The 23,985-nt window shown below is 42.8% G+C and overlaps 1 protein-coding gene across 1 annotated transcript in view; it reads right to left on the reverse strand.

The window, feature by feature from the left end:
• Window positions 1-23,985, reverse strand: part of Cc2d2b (coiled-coil and C2 domain containing 2B) — a 65,820-nt gene that overhangs the window by 39,158 nt on the left and 2,677 nt on the right. The window contains exons 2-13 of the mRNA XM_050146229.1: window positions 22,596-22,794; window positions 22,305-22,441; window positions 22,098-22,226; window positions 16,440-16,649; window positions 13,052-13,149; window positions 11,400-11,540; window positions 9,795-9,897; window positions 9,522-9,640; window positions 6,088-6,265; window positions 5,134-5,284; window positions 2,283-2,430; window positions 47-185 (exon numbers count right to left, since the gene is read on the reverse strand). Of these exons, the coding sequence (XP_050002186.1) occupies window positions 47-185; window positions 2,283-2,430; window positions 5,134-5,284; window positions 6,088-6,265; window positions 9,522-9,640; window positions 9,795-9,897; window positions 11,400-11,540; window positions 13,052-13,149; window positions 16,440-16,649; window positions 22,098-22,226; window positions 22,305-22,441; window positions 22,596-22,794 (1,752 nt within the window). The remainder of the gene's footprint in view (window positions 1-46; window positions 186-2,282; window positions 2,431-5,133; window positions 5,285-6,087; window positions 6,266-9,521; window positions 9,641-9,794; window positions 9,898-11,399; window positions 11,541-13,051; window positions 13,150-16,439; window positions 16,650-22,097; window positions 22,227-22,304; window positions 22,442-22,595; window positions 22,795-23,985) is intronic.

Genomic DNA, 23,985 nt, shown 5'->3' on the forward strand with positions numbered 1-23,985 from the left:
GAGGAAATAAAGTATGTTTATAGTATTGATAGTTTCTAAAACTTACCATAATAAGCTCTGTTATATCCGAATACTCTGGATTATTGGGATCGATCCTGATGTCATCTGCCCAGTCAGAAAGCTTTTGTGAGTTCAAGGGCCACGGGAGTCCAGGAACACCTCTGGCATCAACGTTCCTCAGCACACTAATGTGGAGAAGATATTCTGTGACTCTACATACAACATACAGGTTACACATTGCACAGGCTAAAGCCCACCTATGGTGGGAACCTAGAGGTGAACCTACCCACATCCTGTATTTAAGGACAGAAGAGAACCTATCTTTATGATACACGGACTGGTACTCCCCACTTTCTAGTACCACTGCAGTTTTCTGGTAAATGGTAAATGACAATAATCTTGCTAAGGATAAAACTCTACAGGTATTTCATCTGTGCCGTCTCAAGTTTGCAGAGGAGCTGAAATGCAGTAGATGCTTATGTGACTAGTACTCTTTGGTTGTATGCTATAAATTCTAAACATAATAATGGGCTAAATATTTTATATGATGCACAATACTAAACTTTAATCCAAATAATTGTTTGTGTACAATCAAGGAAGCACACAATGGAACAAAATGAACCTAAGGGGCTGGCAGCATAGTTCGGTGGGTCAAGGTGCCTACTACCAACCCTGATAACCTTAGTTCTATCCCTGGAGCCCACACAGTGGAAGGAGAGAACTCTTCTGAGTTGTCCTCTGACCTCCCTGGGCACTGCAGCATGCGTGTGTAAGTAAATGTGAAAATAAGGTAAATATACAAAACAACTGTAAAACATTTAAAACATTGTCTTTAGGTTGTATTGTCATCATTGAACTATAACGAAAAATAATGCGACTAAGTAGGCAGTTTAGGCCAGGAGAGTCAAACACTGGAACAGCTAGTCATTATATACCCCTAGTGACTTAACTATAGACTAAGAGCAGAAAGAAGGCAACCCTAGAGTGTGTAGTTGATGTTCTCATAGACATGTTTTACATCTCTGATGGCTGTTAGCAAGCTGTGGCTGACCCACCCCAGGACATGATGACCACAAATGAGGTCACAGCCATGACAGCTGGAGTTCGGGTCAGTCTTTCAGTCTTCCTTTGATTTCCTGTTTCTGAACTTGAATTCTCTTCCTATCTTTGTTACAAAAGATATCTAAGACCTGACATCCTTGATATCTTGCAACACGTTTTCCTTCCTCTTGGGACAGTGTTTCGCCCACATGCCCCAGAACACAAGGGTTGAGGCAAAACTTGCATGTTCACAAGTAGGCTGGATAGAGAAACTTACACAAGATACCTTCTAAGGAAATAATGTCCTTGGATTTCCCAGAGTCCCATGATGCCTGCCTCATAAACTATCATGAACCTCAGAACCATGTTACAGTGAGTTCCCTGGATACCCCACTGGCATTCAACTATGGGTTGAGCCAAAATCCCCATCAGCAGTGAACCATTTCTACCAACAAACACCAAGTCAGCTGCACTGCCTCTTGACTCAAGGGCGGTTGGAGAGCTGAAGACAGCACTGTGTGGATTAAGATGCAGTACTGCAAGTACATTCTAGAAGTCTAGGACTTTCCTTCTACCACGAGATCCGGAATGACTGGGAAAATGTAAACCCTCAGCAATGAACTCTTTTTGAGTGTCTGAGCCTTTGCAAGTTGAGGACTATGGATGGGAATCCCTCTCTAGCTGTCCATGTGACTGTAAACCTAAGCAGAGAAGAAACACGTCCTCCTACACAGAAAACAGTGCCACAGGGTGAAGAGTCAACGAAGTTAGCAACCTACTGCTAACTTTACTGAAAAGCTTCTGTACCCCAATGAGCCCCTCTGCCAACACAATAATCCAAATCAGACCAAATCAAACCAAGTTTTTTTTTTTTTTAAAGCCAAGATTTAATGGATACAAATGCTCCTGGATGGTTTTCCAGGCCACCCTCACCCTCAGAGGAGATGGGAAAGGAAGATCAGAAAATCATGTGTTTGTTTCCTGGGGGGCATTTTAAATACCCTATAAGAGTGGTCTTGAGCATCTCTGGGGAGGGTTCATCAGCTGGTGGACTTTCTCAGGGGTGGAGTCTGGACTGAGGCAGCTCCAGGGGAGAGGGTTTGGGATGGAGCTTCCATCAGAACATTCCAGACTCTTTGGGCATATGGATGCGAGGTGCTGGAGCGAAGCCTTCACCCAAACATTTACACGCACATTTGCTGAGATGTAGAACAATGTTTCAAACATGAAAAGTTTGTTACCTGCAGTATGCAGATCGCAACGACTGCGATACGGGTGTCAAAGGGATTCCATTTTCATCTAAAGCCCACGAGAGGGAATAGCTAAGTTTTCCTGAGGTTAAAAGACAAAGGTCTTCATTCTCACTTCCCTCGAGATTAAAAGGCACATCTGTTTACAAAAGACATTTAGAACACATCACTGGTTTAGAAATCCACAAGCTGAGGGATGGGGAAGATGGTTCGGTGTGCAAAATGCCTCTTGAGGGAGCATAAAGATGAGTTTGGATCCCTGGAACCTATAAGAAAGCTTTCTGTGACCCCAGAGCTGAGAAGGCAGAGACAGGTGGATCCTGGAGCTCAACTGTTTAGTCAGCCGCTAGCCTCGCCAAACTGATGGCCATCTGGTTCATGGAGAAACTCAATAAAAAAAAAAAAAAAAACAGGGTGGAGAGCAATGGTGGAAGTCACCCGTGGCAGCCTCTGGCCTCCATCTTGTATCCTTCGTCTCCCCTCTAAGGTACTACAAGGAGGATTGTCTCAGACTGCAAATGAGAGGAAAATGTTGAGCCAAACACAGAGGTGAGCATCTCTCCATATCTTATGTCTGAGATTCTGTAACCATTTTTCCTGGGACTTCTTCCAGTTAGAAAGGATCATTGGCAAAAAAAAAAAAAAAAGTCAGACCGGGGGGGGGGGGGTTGGGGGGCCGGGGGGTTCAGTGGTTAAGAGCACTTGCGGCTCAATCATGAGGACCAGAGTTAGGATCCCAGAACTCACACTGACCATCTCACAAATGCCAGTGATTCTAGCTCAAGGGACACAGAACCTCCTTCTATGAGTGAGTATGAGGGCACGTGTAGGGAAGACCCAGCCAATCACCTTGCTTGCAGGGGGCAGGGTCCCCCGAGGATATTTTTTACTTATAAAGATTGCAGGCGTGCTCCCCGCCTGCCCTTCTGTTTTCCTGTTCTCCACTGGAACTTTTGGTTCTGTGAGTCTATTTCCCAATTAAAGCTGTATATATTATTACAATTTTTGTCTGAGTTCATTTAAGCCGCTACAGGCACGTGCACACAGACACACACACACCTTACACATACACACACCATACACACACAGCCAGAATTCCCTTTCTTTAGGTCCCTGTATATTCTTTTTTTTTTTAAAGATTTTATTTATGTATACAGTGTTCTGCAGAAGAAGGCACCAGATTTCATTCTAGTCAGTTGTGAGCCACCATGTGGTTGCTGGAACTGAACTCAGAACCTCTGGAAGAGCAACCAGTGCTCTTAACCACTGAACCAACTCTCCAGCCCACATCCCTGCGTCTTCTATCCCCCACCTCATTTACCACCACCATGTTCAACTATTGCCAAGCTCCCTTATGTTTGATGCCCTTAGTCTTCCCTCCAGGGCTTCTATAGGAGAAAAGAATGTTCTGGGTTCTCTATGGACCCAAAAGACTGTGCTCTTCAGCCTGTCCTTCCCAGATTTGTTTGTTTTGGGTTCACGTTTTCTTTGGCTTCCTTCTTGCTCATTTGTTTATACCTTTTCTTTTCACCTGATGGGCACAAATAGATGCAAAACCCCTAAAAGATGAAAGAAAGGAATCTGGGGGGTGGGGGGAGGCTTTGGTCTGTGTTCTCCGAGATGTGAAAACTAATGTACTTGCATGAGAAGAGTGAGGTAATCCAATAACAAGGGGGTAGAAATGGTCTCCTTTCCTTCATCCCTTTTCTGAGTCCCTCTTTTCCTCCTTTTTTCCTTACCTTCTCACAGATTCAAGGATAGCAGACACATCCTGTAGCATTGTTACAGTCATTAAAAGAGAGGAAGTCAGAAGCAAAGTTCCTGGACTAGGGAGGCCTGTGGCACACCTACACGGATCCTGGACTAGGGAGGCCTGTGGCACACCTACACAGTCCCAGACTAGGAAAACAGGAGTAGACAGATTCTTGGAGCTCACTGGCCAGCCTGCCTACGTTCATTCAGCAAGAGACTCTGTCTCAAAATAAGGTAAACAATGACTGACAAAAAGATATCTACCTACACATACAAGCACAAACACACACCACACAAATACATAACACATACCTACACAGACACACACCACATAAATAAATACACACCACACAATTACACACATACACACACTTATACCCCCACATCCAACACAAATGCACACACACCCCACACAAAAACACACCCATACAGACAATACCACACGCTTATACCTGCACAGACACACAAACATATGTACACATCCCAGAGCTCACACTCCAGAACCCACACTGCTCCTGATCTGTAGGACGAGGAGAAACATAGGCATTCTTGGCAATGTTTAAGTTTCCCAAAGACCTGATTCAAGACAAACTCTTAAACAATCTAATTTTGACACCTGGATAATTTTTTTGATAACCAAATATTTGTAATGTAAATGAGATTTTTTTTTAAAGACTTGCTATGGATCCCAGGCTGACCTAGACCTCATTATCCTCCTGGGTCTTCTGAGAGCTGGGATCAGGTACTACCATAGCTAGTGTTGTGTAAATTTCCTCCAGACTGAAGCATTCTGCTTTGCAGGGAAACAACTCAAAATAGCTTCAGGAAGTCCCTGAAACTGACCAGATTCACTAGTACCCCCCCACACTCCCACCCCTGGCAAAAAATGAGCAATAAAAGTTGAGAAGCCCTCTAAGAGGAAGGGAAGTATCTAGGTGGTGTGTGAGTACATGTGCAGGCTGCATCTCCCCCGGAAAAGCTGTGTCACAGAGCACCCAGCTAGGATTCTTTACTCATGAGTGTGACCCAGGCTCATTTAGGACTTGGTGCCCATGAAGAAAGCCGAGGAAAGGAGATGGTCAACACTCACTGCTCCCTACGCCTCCATCCAGCGGTGTGACCAGTTTATCGGAGCTAAATTCTGTATATTCCAGGGTAGTCTTGTCTTTCAGCTCCGTCTTGTTAGGTAGAGGCAGATAGAGTTTAACCAGTAAACTTGCCCTTTTGCTTATTTCATAAACCTAAATATAAAATAGATAATTTAGAAATCAACAAAATAAGCAGGAGCAGCAGAAAAACTCTCAATAACACATCAGTATCATTTTTGAAAAATACTATATAAAAATAGCACTGTTCTATGACATTTTCCTCACACAGTCAAGGTGTGAACAGGAAGCTGGCAGGTCACACATGACAGGCTCACAAAGCAGCAAGAAGAACAGGAGGTGGGGACACGCTAGAAAACCTCAGTTTTGTTTTCACATTGACTCACTTCCACCAGCAAGGCTCCGCCCCACAAAGGTCCAACAGCCTTTCCAGACAGTGCCACCAGCTGAGGACTAAGTAGTCAAACACGTGCGCCCATGAGATCAGGGGCCTGCCGTGTGTTCATCTACCAGCTTTCCTAAAGGGATCCAAGATAACAACAACAAGGAAGGACGAAAGAAAAGAGGATGAAGAACAGGCATGGCAAGAGACTGAAGCCACCGGGTCTGGGCTGGGAAAACATGCAGTGATTGTTTGATGCTCGTGCGACCCCCAGGCCTTACAGTAGCTTAACCAGGTCCCTCGCTATGAAGAGGAACGCTGCATATGCAGGGCTGACGGGAGCTCTAGTGAAACAGAAAGATCTGAGGATCAAAAACAGACAGTTCTGTGCTTAAGACATGAAAGACCATAGCAGAGGGAGATTATGCATTTATTACTAGCTATAGACATAAGGCATTCCGTAATATAAGAGAAATAACCTACTATATATATCAGGCATTAACAAGAAAAATGACACAGTTGTCATAAGACACGAACACGAATGAAAACGGCATACCTCCAAGCAAATTGTTTCGGGCCAGTATAACAGTTGAATGTTAAAAATCTGTTGAAACATGACTTTAAAATCAAGCTGTAGGGGAGACACAGAAGTGCAAGAAACCTGCTTATCATTGTAAAATATTTTGATAAAATATTTGAGCTTCTGAATTTTGGCTCTCCTTTTTTGTTCATATCTAAAAAAAAATAAAACAAGTCATTAGATGACCCACAAAATCAGAAACAATGTAAGATGCTATTTTTTTCCTCAAAATTACCTTAGGAAGTTAAAAAAGAAGAACGACTATTTCAAATGATAAATTCTATCTTTAAGTCAAATGGCACCTGCCTGTGTGTGATAGAAATGTTCTCTTTATAGTCAATCGTTTTTGAAGAAAGATAGATGTACATTCAAAAATAGAAAGGAACTGAAAGCAAGGTTTGGCTGTTAATTCTGCCAAGCCATATCTCAAAGAAACTATTAACACCCACCAGATGTCTTCCAAGAGAGGGAAGGGGAGGCTATGGTGAGGGGTGGGGGAGTTGCATAAAAAACAGAAACATACACACACACACACAAATGTAAATCCCTTAGGCTCCAGGCTGTGTGCCCCTTTCCTGCAAACACCATAATAGGAGAAAAACGGGTCACAGTTCTCTGTGGAAACATTTGTTGGTCATAAAGTCACCTAACCCGTGAGGTTAGGCCCAGTGAGGAGTAAGGCTTGATTTTAGAACTGTTCTTTGGAGCTAAGCCCTAGACCTAGGCCTGAAACTGCCTGCTCCCCATTGCCATAATCAATTTATGGGCCAGCATCACATCCCATTGTTTGTCTACTCCTTGTAGCCCTCTCAGAAGATCAGGGGACAAACGATGTTTATTGTGTCTCCCCTTCTCTTCCATTTTCCCAGTTACCTCCAAGACAGCCACCCTGTGTGATGTTCTCAACAACATACACACAGATTGTGCACTAGGAACGTAAGTATAAAACCACTTGGTGCAACTCAAAAGTCGTATTGTGTGACCTGAAAAACAATGCCTAAGCTCGCCACCAAAGAGGTAGACCTCAGGAGCAAACCCCTGGCAAGCCACCCCACAGCTCAGATACAGCCTAGCCAAGTACAGGTCTTGATATGCTAAGAACTAACGCCAGGGTGGCCAAGCTAAGCTGGTGAACCAGTCCCCAGAGGAGAGCCCTGATAGCCCGATATCGGCACAATGGCCCGATACAAGAATTGGACCTCTGGGAAAGGTCTCTAGGATCACACTGCTGTGCTTCCAAGACATGGCTTCTCTAGCCTTCCTGTTGATACCCATCAGCAAGGAGTCTTTGAGACTCTGTGTGGCTCTGGCTTCAGCAGCCACTGGGCTCACGTAGGCTGCTGGCCAGCATCCTTGACAATTTCCTGGACCTCCATCAGTGCCATCCACAGCTGAAGGGCTTTACTGCAGACATGGGCTGAGCCCCCAAAGGTCAGAAGTGATCTCACCAGAGATTTCCCCAGGGAAACCCGACAGCAACATTTCTGCCCAAATGACTGTTCCCTGCTCAGTGAGACAGCTGCTTTAACTTTTTATATGAGCCTGACAGTGTAAGGAAAGCTTGTTTGAATACACTGAGCATATTTGAAAGTCAAGTCTTGTGTGGACATCCTAATTGCTGTGGGCCTTATAGATCATAGACCTTGCTCTCTATGTTATGAAAATTTATCAACTCAGGATTACATTATCTTCAGGAAGCTGTGCCTGCTTTCTTCCATTGTGAACCATCTTTAATCCTCCCCATTTCTCTTTGCTCTCATTTCTGGCCTTGGCTCAGCATTTACTTCTTTCTAAAGAATTGAGTCTGTTCACCTGTGAACAGTAGCCAGCCACACCATCTCACGGCCACGGAATTGATTCTGTTCACCTGTGAAGGGCAGCCAGCCACACCGTATCACGGCCATGGTTGTATTTCCTTTTGCCTTAACCACGCCAACCCTTTTTTAGGTTCTCTGACATGTAGGTCCTCTTTCCTTTCTCCTCTTTCCTCTTTCAGGTCTCAGGCTCCTGCTATGTCTAGAAAGGAGCTCGAGATGAACTACAGAAGCAGTTTCTGGCAGTTAGACAGAAGCCAGCATTCCTCAGGAACTGATAAAATGGGTTTTTCCATGCCCCCAAAGAGTCCTTCCTCCCAGCTAACCTTCATATAATATAATATAATATAATATAATATAATATAATATAATATAATATAATATAATATAGTATAGTATAGTATAGTATAATATAATATAATATATTAATATAATATAATATAACACAATATAATCAGCTCCTTATAATCCACACGGTTTGTCCACCCCGCTCTTGTGCTGCCTCTATTCTCCGCTCTCTGGTGTGCTCTCCCCTCTCGTGGATAGTCCTGGCCATGTCCAGTCTACTCCCCTTTCTCTCTGCTCTGGACTCTTTCATATGTCTTTGGATATTTTATCTCCCTTATTTATAATAAAAACCTTCCCCAAAATGGAGTGGTCATGTTGACCATTCCTTTACTGTTTTCTTTACATGGTTTGTTTCCCTTCCTTCTTTTGGATGGGCATTTTGTACACATTTTACCTAATAAATTATCTTAGGCCCTCATTAAAGGGCCTAATAAAAGGCTGCTTTTTTTGCTGTACCTCTCTGCTCAGAAAGAGGTTGTGGTGCTAATTGTGTTCTCTGTCTGCTAGTCTTTGTGTTTTCTTATCAACCCATTTGCTTACAAATGTGCAAATTTACTGAAATATTGTCCATGTTCCAGCTCTGGGCTAAATGATGCATTCACAATGCTCAACAATGAACTCATCCGCCTCCTCTGGGAGAGAGAAGTAGAAAACTTAGATGCAGTTCGGTGCCCTAAGCTGCAATATCCTGTTTACGGGAGATGGAATCTGTAAGCCTAGTGGATGGGAGAAATCGTCTATTTATTTACACATAACGTCTTAGGCAAGGACAAGGAAGAAATCTGGGAAAGAATGAAATTTGTACTGTCAAAGCAAGGAACTGTCCAAGGGGCCCTCTTGATATGGAGCAGTTTTCATAAATGCTAGGTGCTCTATAATAAGGCAGGTGACAATATAATGACAGTGACTTTATATCCCCACCCCTACCTGAATAAAAATTACTACCATGACAAAGTATAAAACTTACTAATATATTGGGCTTGCTAGTAAAAACAGTATAGACTTCCCTCAGGAATGTATTTGATATGTGGCCTAGAGCAACTTAACCTTCCATTAGAATCAACTCCTCCACTTCAAAGATGAGGATAGCATCATACTCCATAGAGCAATGGGGACAACGAAACATAAAAACGCATATATGCAAATGTAGCAATGTCAAACAAATGGTACTCAAGAAATCCGACATCGCTATTCAAAACAATACAAGGGGCAACTGATGAGAACGAAACAGTTTGCTGAGGTGCTTACAATGAACACTTGGACACGTTGGTTAGCTCTGCTGAGAACGAAAGCCACGGCACCAGCGTAATCGGCTTCATTCTATCCATTTCCATTCCCTCCAGCTCTGAAGCTGGATGGGGGCATCTCTAGAAACCAAAAGAGGAGGGCGAACAATTTAGCATGGGAGCTGTTTACACTTGGATTTGTCTGCTATCTGTTGCAAGTTCCAAGAAGCATGTACCAAGCCATGGAAGACTCCAGCAGGTTAAGATGGCCGGTGTCATCACGCATGTTACGTACCTCCCGTGTGTCTTCATTCTGAAGTGGCATTTCTGCACTTTCTTCCCCAGACAATCCTGACATTTTGGCTTGGTTCTGCTCATTCCATGTGTTCGTTTTTATCCTAATTAACAATAAATAAAATTCTTTAGAGCAGAAGTAATGTAGGTATTTGGGAGTTGTCAGAGAAAATTTTGAGAAAAAAAAAAAAACTTCCTAAGCTTTTCTGCAGTTTTCACAGGTTTCTTCTTCGTGGGTAAATCTGCCACCAGCATTTGCAGGCTTTTTGAAGGCCACCTCTCCTCAGGTGAGAAAAGTAGTCAGAAGAATGGGGATAATGTAACTGAAGGTCATGCATTTGAAATCCCATTTTTCTCTCTTGTGGTTTAAGGCATGCAAACATGACCTGGTAGAACAGGGTAACCAGAGAAATAACACGGACCGCTCCACCTGGGACTGATGCACTAACAGTAAGAAGATCACAGTGCTGGGACTGTTTCTGCTACTGTTGGCATTGGCTAACTCTCAGCACTTACTGAGCACGTGTGCCCTAAGTGCTTGATACACATTGACTAAAGTCTCACAGCAGCATGCAGTGGGCACTACTACAATTCAACAATTCACTTATCTGGAAAATTTTTTCTTCATTGGGGGGTTCTGTGCTTTTCAGTTCCAAGTTTTTATTTTGATGCTTTCAGAAGAGAGTCATTTGGGACGATGCATGCTCTGTTCAGAGTGTAAAAGGGCACAGCTACTCTGCAAAGCGGTTGGAAGGGTCCTCAGAGTGCTAACCAGATTACCATGTGACCCAGCAATTCCTCAGCGAGGTGCAGTCACGAGAAATGAAACCTCTCCATGCACGTGAGGACTGATTACAAACAGGAAAGTGGTTTCTCTTCCGGGCGATGTAAGTGCTCTACAGCTCCAGAATATATTTAAAAATCAACAAACTATCAAGCATATCCTAGCAGAGCTGTTTAAGAGATGATATCCTTTGCCTTTCTGAAACGGAACACAGGAAGGCTACTGTGAGTAATACCTGTACAGGCTTGAGACCAGGGCACATGTGCTGAAAACCCAGCCTCACCCACAGCCCTGCAGAAAGCAGACAAATGACTGAAGTGCTCTAGGCCTGCTTGCATCTGAAAGTCAGGCTGATGCGAGGGCCAAATGCAGTCGGTACTTTATGTGAAGTGCACAGCCAAACATTCGCAGAAAGACCAAGGATAGCCGTTATTGCCTTTCTCTGATTCACAGCCATCAATATGCAATCAGCTGACTCACTGTACTTTAACGTAATCGCTCAAATGTTATGACATATTAAATCACTTAGGGAGATTCACCGTGGCTTTAACTTGCACGTCTCTCTGGCATGCTGCTACTCGCGTGTTCATGTGTTCATTTTTCGTCCACTTACCGCCCGGTGTGCATCTGTCCAAACCCTTCGCCCACTTTCCAACCAAGCTACCTTCCAGATGATTCGTAAGATTTGTTGAGATCTTCAAGACACAGGCCTTTACACATAAAATCACTGTGCTCCTTCTACGTCTTTTGTCAGTGAGTGTGAATTCTCCGTGTCCGAAGGCAACTTCCTCGAGGACCAATGGACACAGAGCGACCACTTACCTATGAAACTGCAGCTTCACTGGGGTGCTTGTAAATCCTTGCTTTTGCCGGAGAGATTTCATCTGTTTCCAAGTCTGCAAAACACTGTGCAGTAGGGCATGGTCCTTTTCCCTTTCTGCGTCGTACAGTCGTTTTGTGTTGCTGTGAAAAGAATTGCAGACCGAGAGTGGGCTGCTAGGCTAGAGCTGTGGGTCACTTGGAGCATCGTAGAAGCACATACTGGACTGAACCAATCTGCTCCCCTTACTTGACACATATCTGGAACCTCTATCTTAGGAGGCTTTTCTTTTGTCCACTGAAAACACAGCAGAAATGGACTCTGCAAAGGTTTTGTTGTTGTTGTTGTTGTTTTTAAATCACTATTCAAAAGTGCTCTGCTAAAATGTGGGCTTTCTGGAAAAAGGGAAATCTAGTTGAGGAGTCACAGACATCCCAAAGGAATGGGCAGAAGATGCCATAAGAAAGGAACTGTAAAGAAGGGGGCTGGGAGCCCTGACATTTTGGTGACGTTTCTTGCTATGCGACATTGAGATCATTTGTGGTTGGTACTCTGCTATTTATGACCAAAAGTGTAAACCAGCCAGTGTTTTTATTTGCTCGAATACAAACTTATAATACATAAGTTTTATGTTCTATTTGGGCAGCCCTGTAGCCACTAATTTAGGAAGAGTTCAGACATGCTCAGGTTTCAGGCTTTCAAGAGATTTCGATGAGAAGTAATGATGAGGATGATCCTGAATATCGGTCACTCTAGGAAGGGCCTGGGGAAAGACTGAGGTTATTTAAAATACTTGAGGGTAGAGAAATACCATTCAATATTCAACCTGTATCACTTTCTTGGTGGGCAGAGCCTGCTCTCAAAAGTCCTTTTATTAAGACATTAAAAACCATCGCCCATGACCATGGACTCCTAAATAACTTTAAAAACCCCACCTCCAAATACTGTTATTAACAACCCATTTGGAAACTCCCTGATGAAACTGCTGAGTGACTAGATCACGAGGATTCTAACTAACCTAACTAAATTCTGGTTGTACCACTGGTTGGTGGTGGGGCCTAACTGGAGGAAGCAGGTCACTTGAGCATGACTTTAATGGATGCATCTTGCACCTAGACCTTCTCCTTTCCTTTCCTCTCTTTCTACTTCCTGTCTGCATGCTATCCGCTCAGTATCCTCCTCTCCTGCCATGGCTTCAAGCCTCCTCAGGCCTGTCGCATCCTTTTGGAACTCCTATGATGAATGTCAGTCTAGGTAATGGCTCTCACGACACCCAGGGTGATTTTCCGTTTCACAGACTAAAGATCTTATCTCCAAGGTCACCGACTTGTCTGTCTGCTCAATCCTGCTTTTAAACCCAGTCTATTACTCTACTTTCCAGCTCCAGACTTTCTCCTCAGGAATTCTGCAACGATTTTTCATCAAGAAATATTTCATTGGTAGATACTAAACCTACCAGTGTTTTCTCATGGTAGTTCTATGAAATATTTCTACACAAACATAAGCCTTAAGGAAAGACTGGCAACATCTCTGTAATCTCCTAAAGAGTAGGAAGTTCTACTTTCTGAATTTTATATATCCGAGAGCAAGCACAGTTTATCATCCAATCTACTTAATAAATGTTTGATGCACGCAGGACTCACTCAAAACCTACCTTATCTGCCAGTAATAATCTTGTAATGTTTCCCCGGTAAACTGGTTTATTTCTGTGTTTTTGCTAGCGCGTTTGGTAGTCTCTGTCAATGCTTTGAGCTGCAATCAAGAAAAGTTTTTTTTGCTATATTTCATATACACGTGACTGCTGCTCTAACTCATCTGTAGAAACCTAAATCCAGACGTGTGCAACGGAAGCACACAAGTGTAAATTTTATCCTACCTTATATAATTTAATAATTGTTTAGTAATGAAAACAAGGTAAGACTAGACATGAGTAGAAGAGATGGACCTTATGCACATAACAATACATAAATATATTCATCAGACTACAGTAAAGACAGTTCTTCAAGTCAGTACAGAAATGATGCTGGTAGCCCCCAGGCTCAACTTTGGAGACAAAGCATCAAATTGGAGCTCAATTTTATTCAGGACACACAGAGGAAAAAAGGCTAGAGTTATACACGCATATCATAGTAATACATGGAAGAGTATTTATAATTTAGCCTATCAGATAGGGACACTATCAGCTGCAATTAAATGATCCTTTTTCTTGATTAACAGAATAAGGATTGATTTGTAAGACTACATTGTGGAAATATGTGACGAACTATGATCTCAAATAGCTTATTTTATGTATAGAGCCATGAGCATAGACAGTAAAGATAAAGCCACTCTGTGAATATATTCGTAGATAGTACTCTATGGAGATAAAAATTATTGTTGCTATAGTTTTAAGGATGAGATAATTTCCCAGGTTTTCTAGCCACAGCCTGTGAGAGGGCTCCCACAACACCTCGGCACCAATCAGGAACCTGGCGCCAGGCGGTTGGGCACTATTATCTCTTTGTGATGAGGAAGCATGGTCCTACCCAGGACCATGACACACTAAGCAGGACAAGTCCCATACACAGGCCTGGCGCAGACAGCCTCAGGCTTCTAGGAGAAAACATGAGCCCACTCAGCTTACAGTGCCAGGCAGACAGACACTACTATGGTGAGCAAATGTATGGTGTGGTATGGGAGAGAGAGAGAAACAGAATGGGTCATGTCCCGTGGACAGGGGCATATCTGAAGAGCTGAAATAGGTGAGGAGCAGTTGAGGTGGGTAGCTTGATTGCCACCCAGAGCCATGGTGATGTCTGGACCCGAACTGTTGCCAGGGCCCACGTCTGGGTTCATGGCTCTGATGCAGCCTCAGTTTCTGTCAATGTCCATGGCTCCTGATACCATCAAAGGCTGAGAGGATAGGGCTGTACAGAGTTTGGCCCAGCCCCTCACTGGCTGTAACACTAGGGAGAGCTGGTTCTGCCCCTCACTGGCTCAGCAGAACACTCAGGAGAGACCTACACCTCACCTGGGCAGCAAGCACAATAGAGCTGACCCTGTGAGCATGTCAACAGAAAAACTGGCCCCTCTCCTTACTCACTGTTGTAAGGAGCAATGCAGGAGAGCCCACCCTGGTGGGGAAGATGAGGGAGAGCTTGTGGGCTGACCAACCCAGCAACTACCCAGGCCCAGAACCAGGGTTGTGAGTTGGCCCACTCCAACATCCACCTCCTCCATGATCTACAGGTGCACGTGAAGGAGCCAGTCCTGCAGATCCAAAGCTGCCCAGGATCTCCACAACACAGGATATCCAAGAGGAATACCAGTGACGGTCCAGAGCTGATAGTGTAGCAGAAACCAGAGGCTTCGAACCAGACCAATGAGTCTTTGCAACAAACACTTACAAGTAAAGACATATGGATAAAAGGGCTCATTTGTGTGATTCACTGTGTCACACTGCAACTGCCATGACAAGATTTTTTTTCTTTTTTTCTTTTCTTTTTTTTTCTCTTAAATTTTATTTTATTGGGGGGGCATTGCAAGAGCAGAGGACAGATATGAAGGGACAAGAAATGAATGGGATAAAGGTACACGATGTAAAAGACATAAAGAATAAATAAAAGGAAAGTTTAAAAAGAGATGAGATAAAAAAAATTGTTAGGCACATCATATAGAGCAGAAATCTGTAAATAACTCTCAAGGACCCATATCAACTTCAGAATCAGCTCCTCTGTGTGTGAACCACACTATACTAAAACCTAGAATTTTTGGTATTCATAGGGACTATTCTCATGTTACTACTCTATTTCCTCCTCCTATTAAATTCTCTCACACAATCAATAACATATAATTCAAACAGATGAACCAAGTTCTGGTATTTTTGCACCATCATCATCATTATTATTAGAGAAGGTTTCACTATTTATCCCAGGCTGGTCTCAAACTGAAAGCAATCTTCCTCAGCCTCCCTGAGCTGGAATTACAGGTGTCTACCACCGTAGCAGGCTACACCTGTAACTAACCAACAGTCATTGAAGTACAGTTCATATACAACTTTTTGAGATACCCGGTGGCTCTGTCAACATTGCATAGTTAGTGAAATACTGTAGTATTTAATTTCAAGCAAACTCAGTTGACTGAGAACTACAATTCTTTTTTCTCTGAGAGAACATTAGTTAACAAAATGTTTGGGTGCCAGGAACCCAAAGAAAACTTAGGTGAGAGGAGGCACAATAATCAATGGGTACATCGCTAATGTTTCTCTAGAATGTATGACTCTCTTCATGATGTCCACAGATGACTACTTCAATTAGTCATCCTCAGAAGAAGACTGCTCAATTTCACAGGAGGTTCAAGACTGTTACTTATTTGGATACAAATGCTAAATTGCAAGACGTTAAAGTGGTGTTTCTTAAAGCCATTTGTGGTGGTTTGAAAGAAAATGGCCCCTAAGGGGAGGGCACTAATAAGAGGTGTGGCCTTGTTGGAGTAGGTGTGGTCTTGTTGGAGGAAGTATGTCACTGTGAGGGTGGGCTTTGAGGTTTCATATATGCTCAAGCCATGCACTGTAATACAGACCACTTGGTGTTGCCTGTGAGTCAAGATGTAACAACTTTCATCTCCTTCTCTAGCTCCATGTCTGCCTGCATGCTGCCTTGCTTCCCACCATGATAATAATGGACCAAACCTCTGAATGGTAAGTAAGCCACCACAATTCAATGTTTTCCTTTTTAAGAAAACATTTCCATGGTCATGGTGTCTCTTCACAGCAACAGAAACCCTAACTAAGACACCATTATAATTTCAAATGTTCTTGCATCATAGAGCCAAGAGTAGCATGAACTAGTGGATGCTTTATCTACAGCAAACATCCTATGGGGCAGGTTTGAGGCTATCTCCTCAACAAGTCAAACCTTCCCCTTTGTTCTCAGATCACTGTTCTAGTGGGTTAAATCTTTAGGCATTAAGAGAGAAGGTTCTCTGCTAATTGTTCTATTCCAAGAGCGTCCTCTTCCAGTTTTAAGAGTTGGGCCCTAGAAAGTCACCAGGAGCCCCCTCACCTTCTCATAGAGCAGCTGAGATAAACTCTGCTTCTGCCTGTCCTGGAAAGATTCACAGAGCTGGAGCAGCCTGGCACATAGGACTTGTTCTTGATTGAAGAGCGGGTGATGGCTGAACTGCAAGCCCACGATGTTAAGATCTAATTGGTACATTTCCCTTTGACCATCCATTCTGTTCCTAAAACAGCATCCCAGGTCAGATTTCACTGCCTTTTAAAGAAAAATATGTCCAAGTTTATTTGATTCTGTTACCTTCGAGACCACAAGTAACTTTTTCTTACAAATAACATGCCAGGCATATTTAAATTCTAGAGCTTCAGAACTGTAAAGCCAGCAAGTGGTTCATCTTTGAAATTTATTTGCACTCTTAATTTAATAAAAAGTTTTATATTTTTCTTATTACATTTTTCTTTTTTACTACAATGCCTTATTTTAGCGCAGAATCTTAATCATCTTGCTATAAATTATTGTCATCTACATCATTACTATTTACATGAATGTTGGACTTTAAATTTACAAGACCCAAAATAATTTTTATAGGAACACCATGGCAAATTGTGCTACAACTTTTGCATTAAGAGTTTTGTCTTGTGAGTCAGAGTTAAATGGAATTATCTATTAAAATTATTTATGAGTGAGTATACTAGTAATTGTCTGAAGAGTCCCTTGAAGGAAGCCAGGCTCTCTAAGTGGTCTAAGGACACCATCCCTCTCTCTACAAAAGATGCCTCCATTTGGACACTAGATTTCACCTCTGATGTGGGATTCCCCTCTGTATGCTATAAATATGTTTTATTACCATTGATTAATAAAAAAGCTATTTTGGCTCATGGCAGGGCAAAATATAGGTAGGCAAGAAAACTAAACGAATGCAGGAAGAAAGAAGGCAGAATCATGAAGACATTATGTAGCTACCAAAGGAGAAAGATTCCAGAACCTTACTGGCAGGCTATAGCCTCATGGTGATACACAGATTAATAGAAATGGGTTAATTTAAGATATAAGAACTAGCTAAAAATAAGTCTAAGCTATATTAGCCAAACAGTGTTGTAATTAATATAATTTCTGTGCAAATGAGCAATCTCCATTTATATACCTCCATTATAATTGTTTCAGTCTGGAGGTCTTAGATTATATGCAAAATGGTTCATCTTTGACTTAATCTGCTATCTTCAATTTAAGCATGTGTCTAAACTTGTGTGCGGCTGTATTTTAGTGATGTTATTTGAGAGAAATGATGAGTTACCGAGCATCTGATTCCCAGGACTGGATCCACCTCAAAAGGACAGCCCTGAGTCCTCTCTCTGGATCATTCTGGTGTGAACCCACCTCAGAAGGACAGCCCTGAGGCCTCTCTCTAGATCATGCTGGTGTGAACCCACCTCAGAAGGACAGCCCTGAGGCCTCTCTCTAGATCATGCTGGTGTGAACCCACCTCAGAAGGACAGCCCGGAGGCCTCTCTCTGGGTCAGTCTGGTATAAAAGGTCTACTGCTGGAGTTGAATGGGGATTTTTTTCCTCTGAAGTCCACACTGAAACTATTGCTAACAGTTATTTAGAAGTAGCACCAAGTGGGACTTTTAGAAGGTTATCAGCAATCTTTTCTCTCTAGTCACATGATAAGTAGCTGCATTTGATTAATGGTTCCTTAGTCTGCTTTCTATTACCATTAATAAAGACCAGGGTCAACAACAACCGCAAGAGGAAAGGGTTTACTTGGCCCACATGCTCTATAGACTTGGCCTACAAGTGGAGACATTTTCTCAGTTGGGGTTCCTTATCCAAGAATAACTCCAGCTTGTGTCAAGTTAACAAAATCCTAACCAGGACAAATGGAAGAAATAGTTCCCTCAAGAGTGGGTCATCAGCTGTAAAAGTCTATTTTGCCAAGTCTCCCATGTGCCCTGCCTCTTGCCAGGACATGCTGCACTGTCTTGGGACTCTGCCAATGCTGTAGGAGATCCTTCATCCAGTAGACTTTAAGTTACCCGCCCACTTGGGTGTGGCCTCTTACACTATAAATGATGGTATAAAGCGTGTCCACTCTCTCTTCCTGTTGTTGGACCCAGCTGCTGTTTTCCCATTTGAGCAGAGGACTGTGATCTGTGAGTCTACCCCTAAATAAATAACCCTGTATTGTACTCAATTCTGAGCTAGTGTGGGTTTTCTTTTTAGTGCCAGTAGCTGTCAGAGATGACTTACCCATGGTTTTAGCTTCCTACCCTGTAATCTACTCTGACAAAGCATCGAGTTCTAAATGCCCAAAAGGTGATGGAGGTGTTGCTTTCTATGTGTTGCTTTCATTGGTTAATTAATAAAGAAACTGCCTTGGCCTTTGAGAGGCCAGCCCTTAGGTGGGTGGAGTAGACAGAACAGAATGCTGGGAGAAAGAAGCCGAGTCAGGCAGTCACCATGATTCTCCCACCCAAGATGGATGCAGGTTAAGATCTTCTTGGTAAGCCACCTTGTGGTGCTACACAGATTACTAAATATGGGTTAAAGCAAGATGTGAGAATTAGCCAATAAGAGGCTAGAACTAATGGGCCAGGCAGTGTTTAAAAGAATACAATTTGTGTGTTGTTATTTCGGGTATAAAGCTAGCCGTGCTGGAGCCAGGGCCACAGCCCACTGCTCTTTCTACAAAAAGAATCCAAAGAAGGTAGATGGATACCTATAGGAATGGATGATCTAAAAGAAATTAAGCAAGCTGTTGTAATTTATGGCTTCCATTCCACATTTGTTAGGGAGATAATAAAGACATGGGCTACTAGCAATAAGGCTGCTCCACACGACTGGCTTCAATTAGTTTCAGCAGTCCTGAATGATGGGCCCTCACAGCTGTGGAAATGTTATTTGAGAGAAGAGGTAAAAAATTTAGTACAACAGGGAAAAGCAAAAGGACTTGAGACTTCACAAGACCAAATTCTTGGTGAGGGCACATATACTGTCCCACAGGCTCAAGCTCTTTACGATGAACAAATCTTGTCCCTATGCCACAAAGCAGCCTTAAATGCTTGGAACAGGATTCAAAAACTAGTAAAAAAAAATGAATCATATATCAGGGTTAAACAGGGCCAGAGAGAACCCTTTAGTGACATTTTACAAAGATTAAGTAAGGCTGTACAAATAGGAGTAACAGACCCAGAAACTAGATGAGTACTTACTGAATCTCTGGCTTTTAAAAATGCCAACTTAGAATGCAAAAAGATACATTAGATCAGCACCAATGGATGAATGGATCCTGCATACAATGAACATTGAGACATTTGACTATAATACTGAACCTTGAGTAGGAGAAGCAATTTCCAAAGGTATGAGGAGACATCAAAATGCCAAATGTTTTGATTGTGGTAGAATAGGACATCTGAGAAGGGATTGTAGACAATGAATTCCTAGAAATAATGTCTCCTCTGGGAATGACAAAAATAAAAGTTATCAACTTTCTGGATTATGTAGAAGGTGTGGCAAACAAAAGCCCGACATTTGACCAATGAATGCAGATCAACAAAAGACAGACAAGGCAACCCAATACCATCAGGAAACTCCTTGGGGGACTCTCATAGGCCCCCAAGTCAAAAGTGGTCCAGTCATTCCCAGTCACTATGAGGGTATGTCTCACCAGAAAAATTTAAAAATCCAGAGCCGTCTATAAAAAACTATCTGTTCTGGATGATGGAACAAACATGGAAAAGGAATCAAAAATCCCAATAGGGTATAGGAAACATATATTCTGGCAGACTCCTATAGAAGATCAAAGACCAAAGCTGAGTATGCATATTAATGGCATTGTAATTGTTTGTTTGATAGACACAGGTGTGGATGTGAGTATCATTACTCCAGAATCTTGGCATTCAAATTGGCCTCTTCAAGAGGCAGATGGGAAAAAGAAGGGCGGAGTCAGGGAGAAACCATAAAGCTGCTGCCAGAGACAGACTTTCTGAAACTTTGCTGGTTGGCCATGACCTCATTATCATGCACAAATTAATAGAAATGGGTTAAATTAATATGTAAGAGTTAGCCAATAAGAAGCTAGAGCTAATGGGCCAAGCAGTAGTTTAAATAAAAAGGTTTCTGTGTGATTATTTCAGGGCTGAGCAGTTGGGAAACAAACAAGCGGCCCTCCTCCAACACAACACTTACTGGCTGTGGTCCTCAGAAGCTAAAACAGTAACTAAGCTGATGGAATGTCTAATAACAATCTTAGGACATGAGTTTATACTATAAGCAAAAGCTGAAGGAGGGAGTGACTACAGACTTCAAATAGTTCAGCTGTCACAGGGGTAAGGTGCTTTATGAGTTCTCTGTAGCCAGAAATGGTCAAATAAGTAGAGCATTCAGGAGGCAGATTTTAATTTGACAGTAGGAAACAATTAGAACTATGGAGCACAGGAATGAATTATCTTTTGAGTTACTAAGTTAGAACTTCCACTTCCAAAAATTCTCCATCTTGGCATACAGGACCAAAGTTCATCCATGCAACCCATAAACCAAGGAATTTCCCTTTCTCTTATTAACCACTGTCTTCATCACTGTTCTATTGTGCGAAGAGACACCATGACTATGGCAACTCTTATAAAAGAAAGCATTAACTGGGGCTGGCTTACAGTTTCAGAGGTTTAGTCCATTATCATTATGGTGGGGAGCATGGTGGCATGGATGGTACTGGAGCAGTAGCTGAGAGCCACATCCTGGTCTTCAGGCAGCAGGGAAAAAGAGAGAGGGACAGAGAGACAGAGAGAGACACAGAGGGAGATAGAGAGAGAAACAAAACTAAACACACACAAAGAGCAACAGAAAGAGGTAGAAAGAGAGACAGACAGGAAAGAGAGTTGGAGAGCAGGAAAGAAATGGAAAGCAAGGAGAAGGAGGAAGAAAGAAAGACTGGGCCTGGCCATCTTGGACTTTTGAAACCTCAGAGTCCACCCCCAGTGGCATCCTTCTTCCAACAAGGCCACACCTCCTGGTCATTCTCAAATAGAATCACTCCCTGATGACTAAGCATTCAGATATATGAGCCCATAGAGGTCAGTCCTATGCAAACCACCACAGAGGCTCTTTGCCATTATATAGCAAAACTGAATGCATATAAACTTAAAACCAGCATTTCTATTCTGTGGTATTTACCCAGCAGAAAGTACACACACATACACATCTAGTCAGAACACGTGTGCGGACCTTTCTCAGAACTGTTGTTACCATGACGAACTAGATACACCAGACATCCATCAGTAGAAGGACAGATAAATAAAATGCTGTCTTCATACAACTGATGTCCATAAAGGAAAAAACAAGCAAGCTATTGCCTCATACAAATAGCAGTTTTCTATGATTCCATTTCTGTAAAAGAGACAAGGCTAACAGGGGAGAGTAATGCACAGTGCCAGGACCTACGGCCGTCGTTCCCCTGAGTGCCATTCGATGGGGTTTCTTCTCACAAAGTCAGAATCATACACATTTTGTATTGTGGTTTTCACTTCACATTGTATTTGAGCATTTCCCATCATTAAACAGACCTCAATAATCTTAAAGATTTTTATCCAAGGTTAGCTGTTCTATGGCTAGGCTCAGTATATTTAGAAGGTAAAATAAAGCATGTGATAACTGATACTACAAGAGCTGATATCCAAGCACGATTACAAACAGATTACTGCCGCTTACCTTCCTGTGTACAGTCTTCAGTGCTGGATTCAAAGATTCCCTGCTCGTGCTGATCCTAAAGCTCCAAGATTGTCTAATAGGTGAAGGCAATGACATTATCTCTCCACTCTCTTCGAACCAACATTTTCCCTATCAGAAATATGCACAAAATCTAGTCATTGAATAGTTCACTAAAAGCAAATGTCACATGTTAGCTGGTACACTTGCCTCCTGGAGGCTGAGCAGGCGGTTTTCCATTTTGTTGCAGATCTTTTTACACGTCACTGGCTTTTTTTTAGTGTAGAATCCTTCGTCTTCTAAGATGCGCGGCTTCATGCCTTTTGGCAGTTTACGCTGGCTGGCCACTTAATGATAAAACTCAGATAAGCACTTTAAAGTCCGCAGTGGGATAACTAATACATATAAGATCAGTATCTTTTACCGCTCCAACATGCACATAAATCAGCACCCTGTAACATGGCACATGCATAACTTGTGTATTTCGGGGGAGTGTATTACCTGGAGAACTACTTGGCAAAAAAATATTTGCCTCCTGTTTTTGTATCTGCTCTTGATCATCTTCATATTCCGCAGCTTTTACTTCAAATAAATCCATTAAAATGACTTCTTCCGCAAAATCCTCATCTCGGCCCTCAGCAACGTTTTGTGAACTATCACCAAAAGCAGAGGGTTTGAAGTAACTATCACTGACTGATTTCTGTTGGATATCAAAAAGGAAAGATCAGTCTGCATGCTTTCCCCCATGACCAGTATGCAAATGACACATTATGTTTCCCTACGGTGGCCTTCAGTTCATCCAGCTCAGATCAAGTGCTTGCTGAAACTATAAAATATGTTGTTGATAAAGTAAGTTTTGCTGAATATAAAGGAACTCATTTAAGGTTACTGTTATATATTTTTATTGCTCGGTGTTCAATTCCCCAGTGACTGTTGCTGAAACAGAATAATACCTTAGGCCCCGTTCTGCCCTAGGGAAATGGTTCAGACACAGGACCCATACGGACCTACAGAGATACAAGACCTATGTACAAGTCTTCATCAGACTTCCTCAGTTGTAAGATCTTTGATTGCACAGTGACACCAGAGACTATCAATAAAGTTAACCTTGAATGGGGGGGGGAGGGGCAGAGCCAGCAACTGGCTGACTGGAATTAGCCATGGAGAAGCCAGGAATGGAGAAGAAGCACAGGAAGGAGCAGGGAGGAGCTTAAGAGATTTCCTGTGCTTTCTTTGATCTGGGAAGGATGGAGAGAGGATCAGCTGGTTGCTCCTCCCCTGCTACTTCTTTGATCTATCAGGTTTTCAACCCCGATACCTGACTCCTGAGTTTTTATTGATAATAGAGCGACTGAGATGAGCATCCAGTGTGCGGCATGAGATCATGCTGTGGCTTCTGAAGCCAGCACCCCTCCACCAGTGCTCAGGCTGCTTCTGCCATCCCCCACACCCTTCCTTGCTGTGGCTCCCCACACACACCTGCTGCAGGGACCACAGACACCCGGACACCCGCTCGTGCCAGGGCTAATCCTCTACAGAGGCACAGGGGACACTCCATTTCCACAGGCTTCAGCAGACACAGATCTAATCTCACTTTAAAAGATGTGCTTCAGGCCGGGCGGTGGTGGCGCACACCTTTAATCCCAGCACTCAGGAGGCAGAGGCAGGTGGATCTCAGTGAATTTGAGGCCAGCCTGATCTACAAGAGCTAGTTCCAGGACAGGTTCCAAAGCAACACGGAGAAACAAACAAACAAAAAAAGAAAGAAAAACAAACAAAAAAGATGTGCTTAATAAACAGGAAAGGGTAATAGAGACCCCAGAGATAAATTACACAGTGCTTCCTTCACTTCAGAGGTTTTAAATGCTGATGAGAAAGGAAGAACAGCTGT

This window comes from Alexandromys fortis, unplaced genomic scaffold (assembly GCF_014885135.2).
Source record: "Alexandromys fortis isolate MF-2015 unplaced genomic scaffold, M_Fortis_MF-2015_v1.1 scaffold_16, whole genome shotgun sequence".
In the NCBI taxonomy this organism is placed as follows: domain Eukaryota; kingdom Metazoa; phylum Chordata; class Mammalia; order Rodentia; family Cricetidae; genus Alexandromys; species Alexandromys fortis.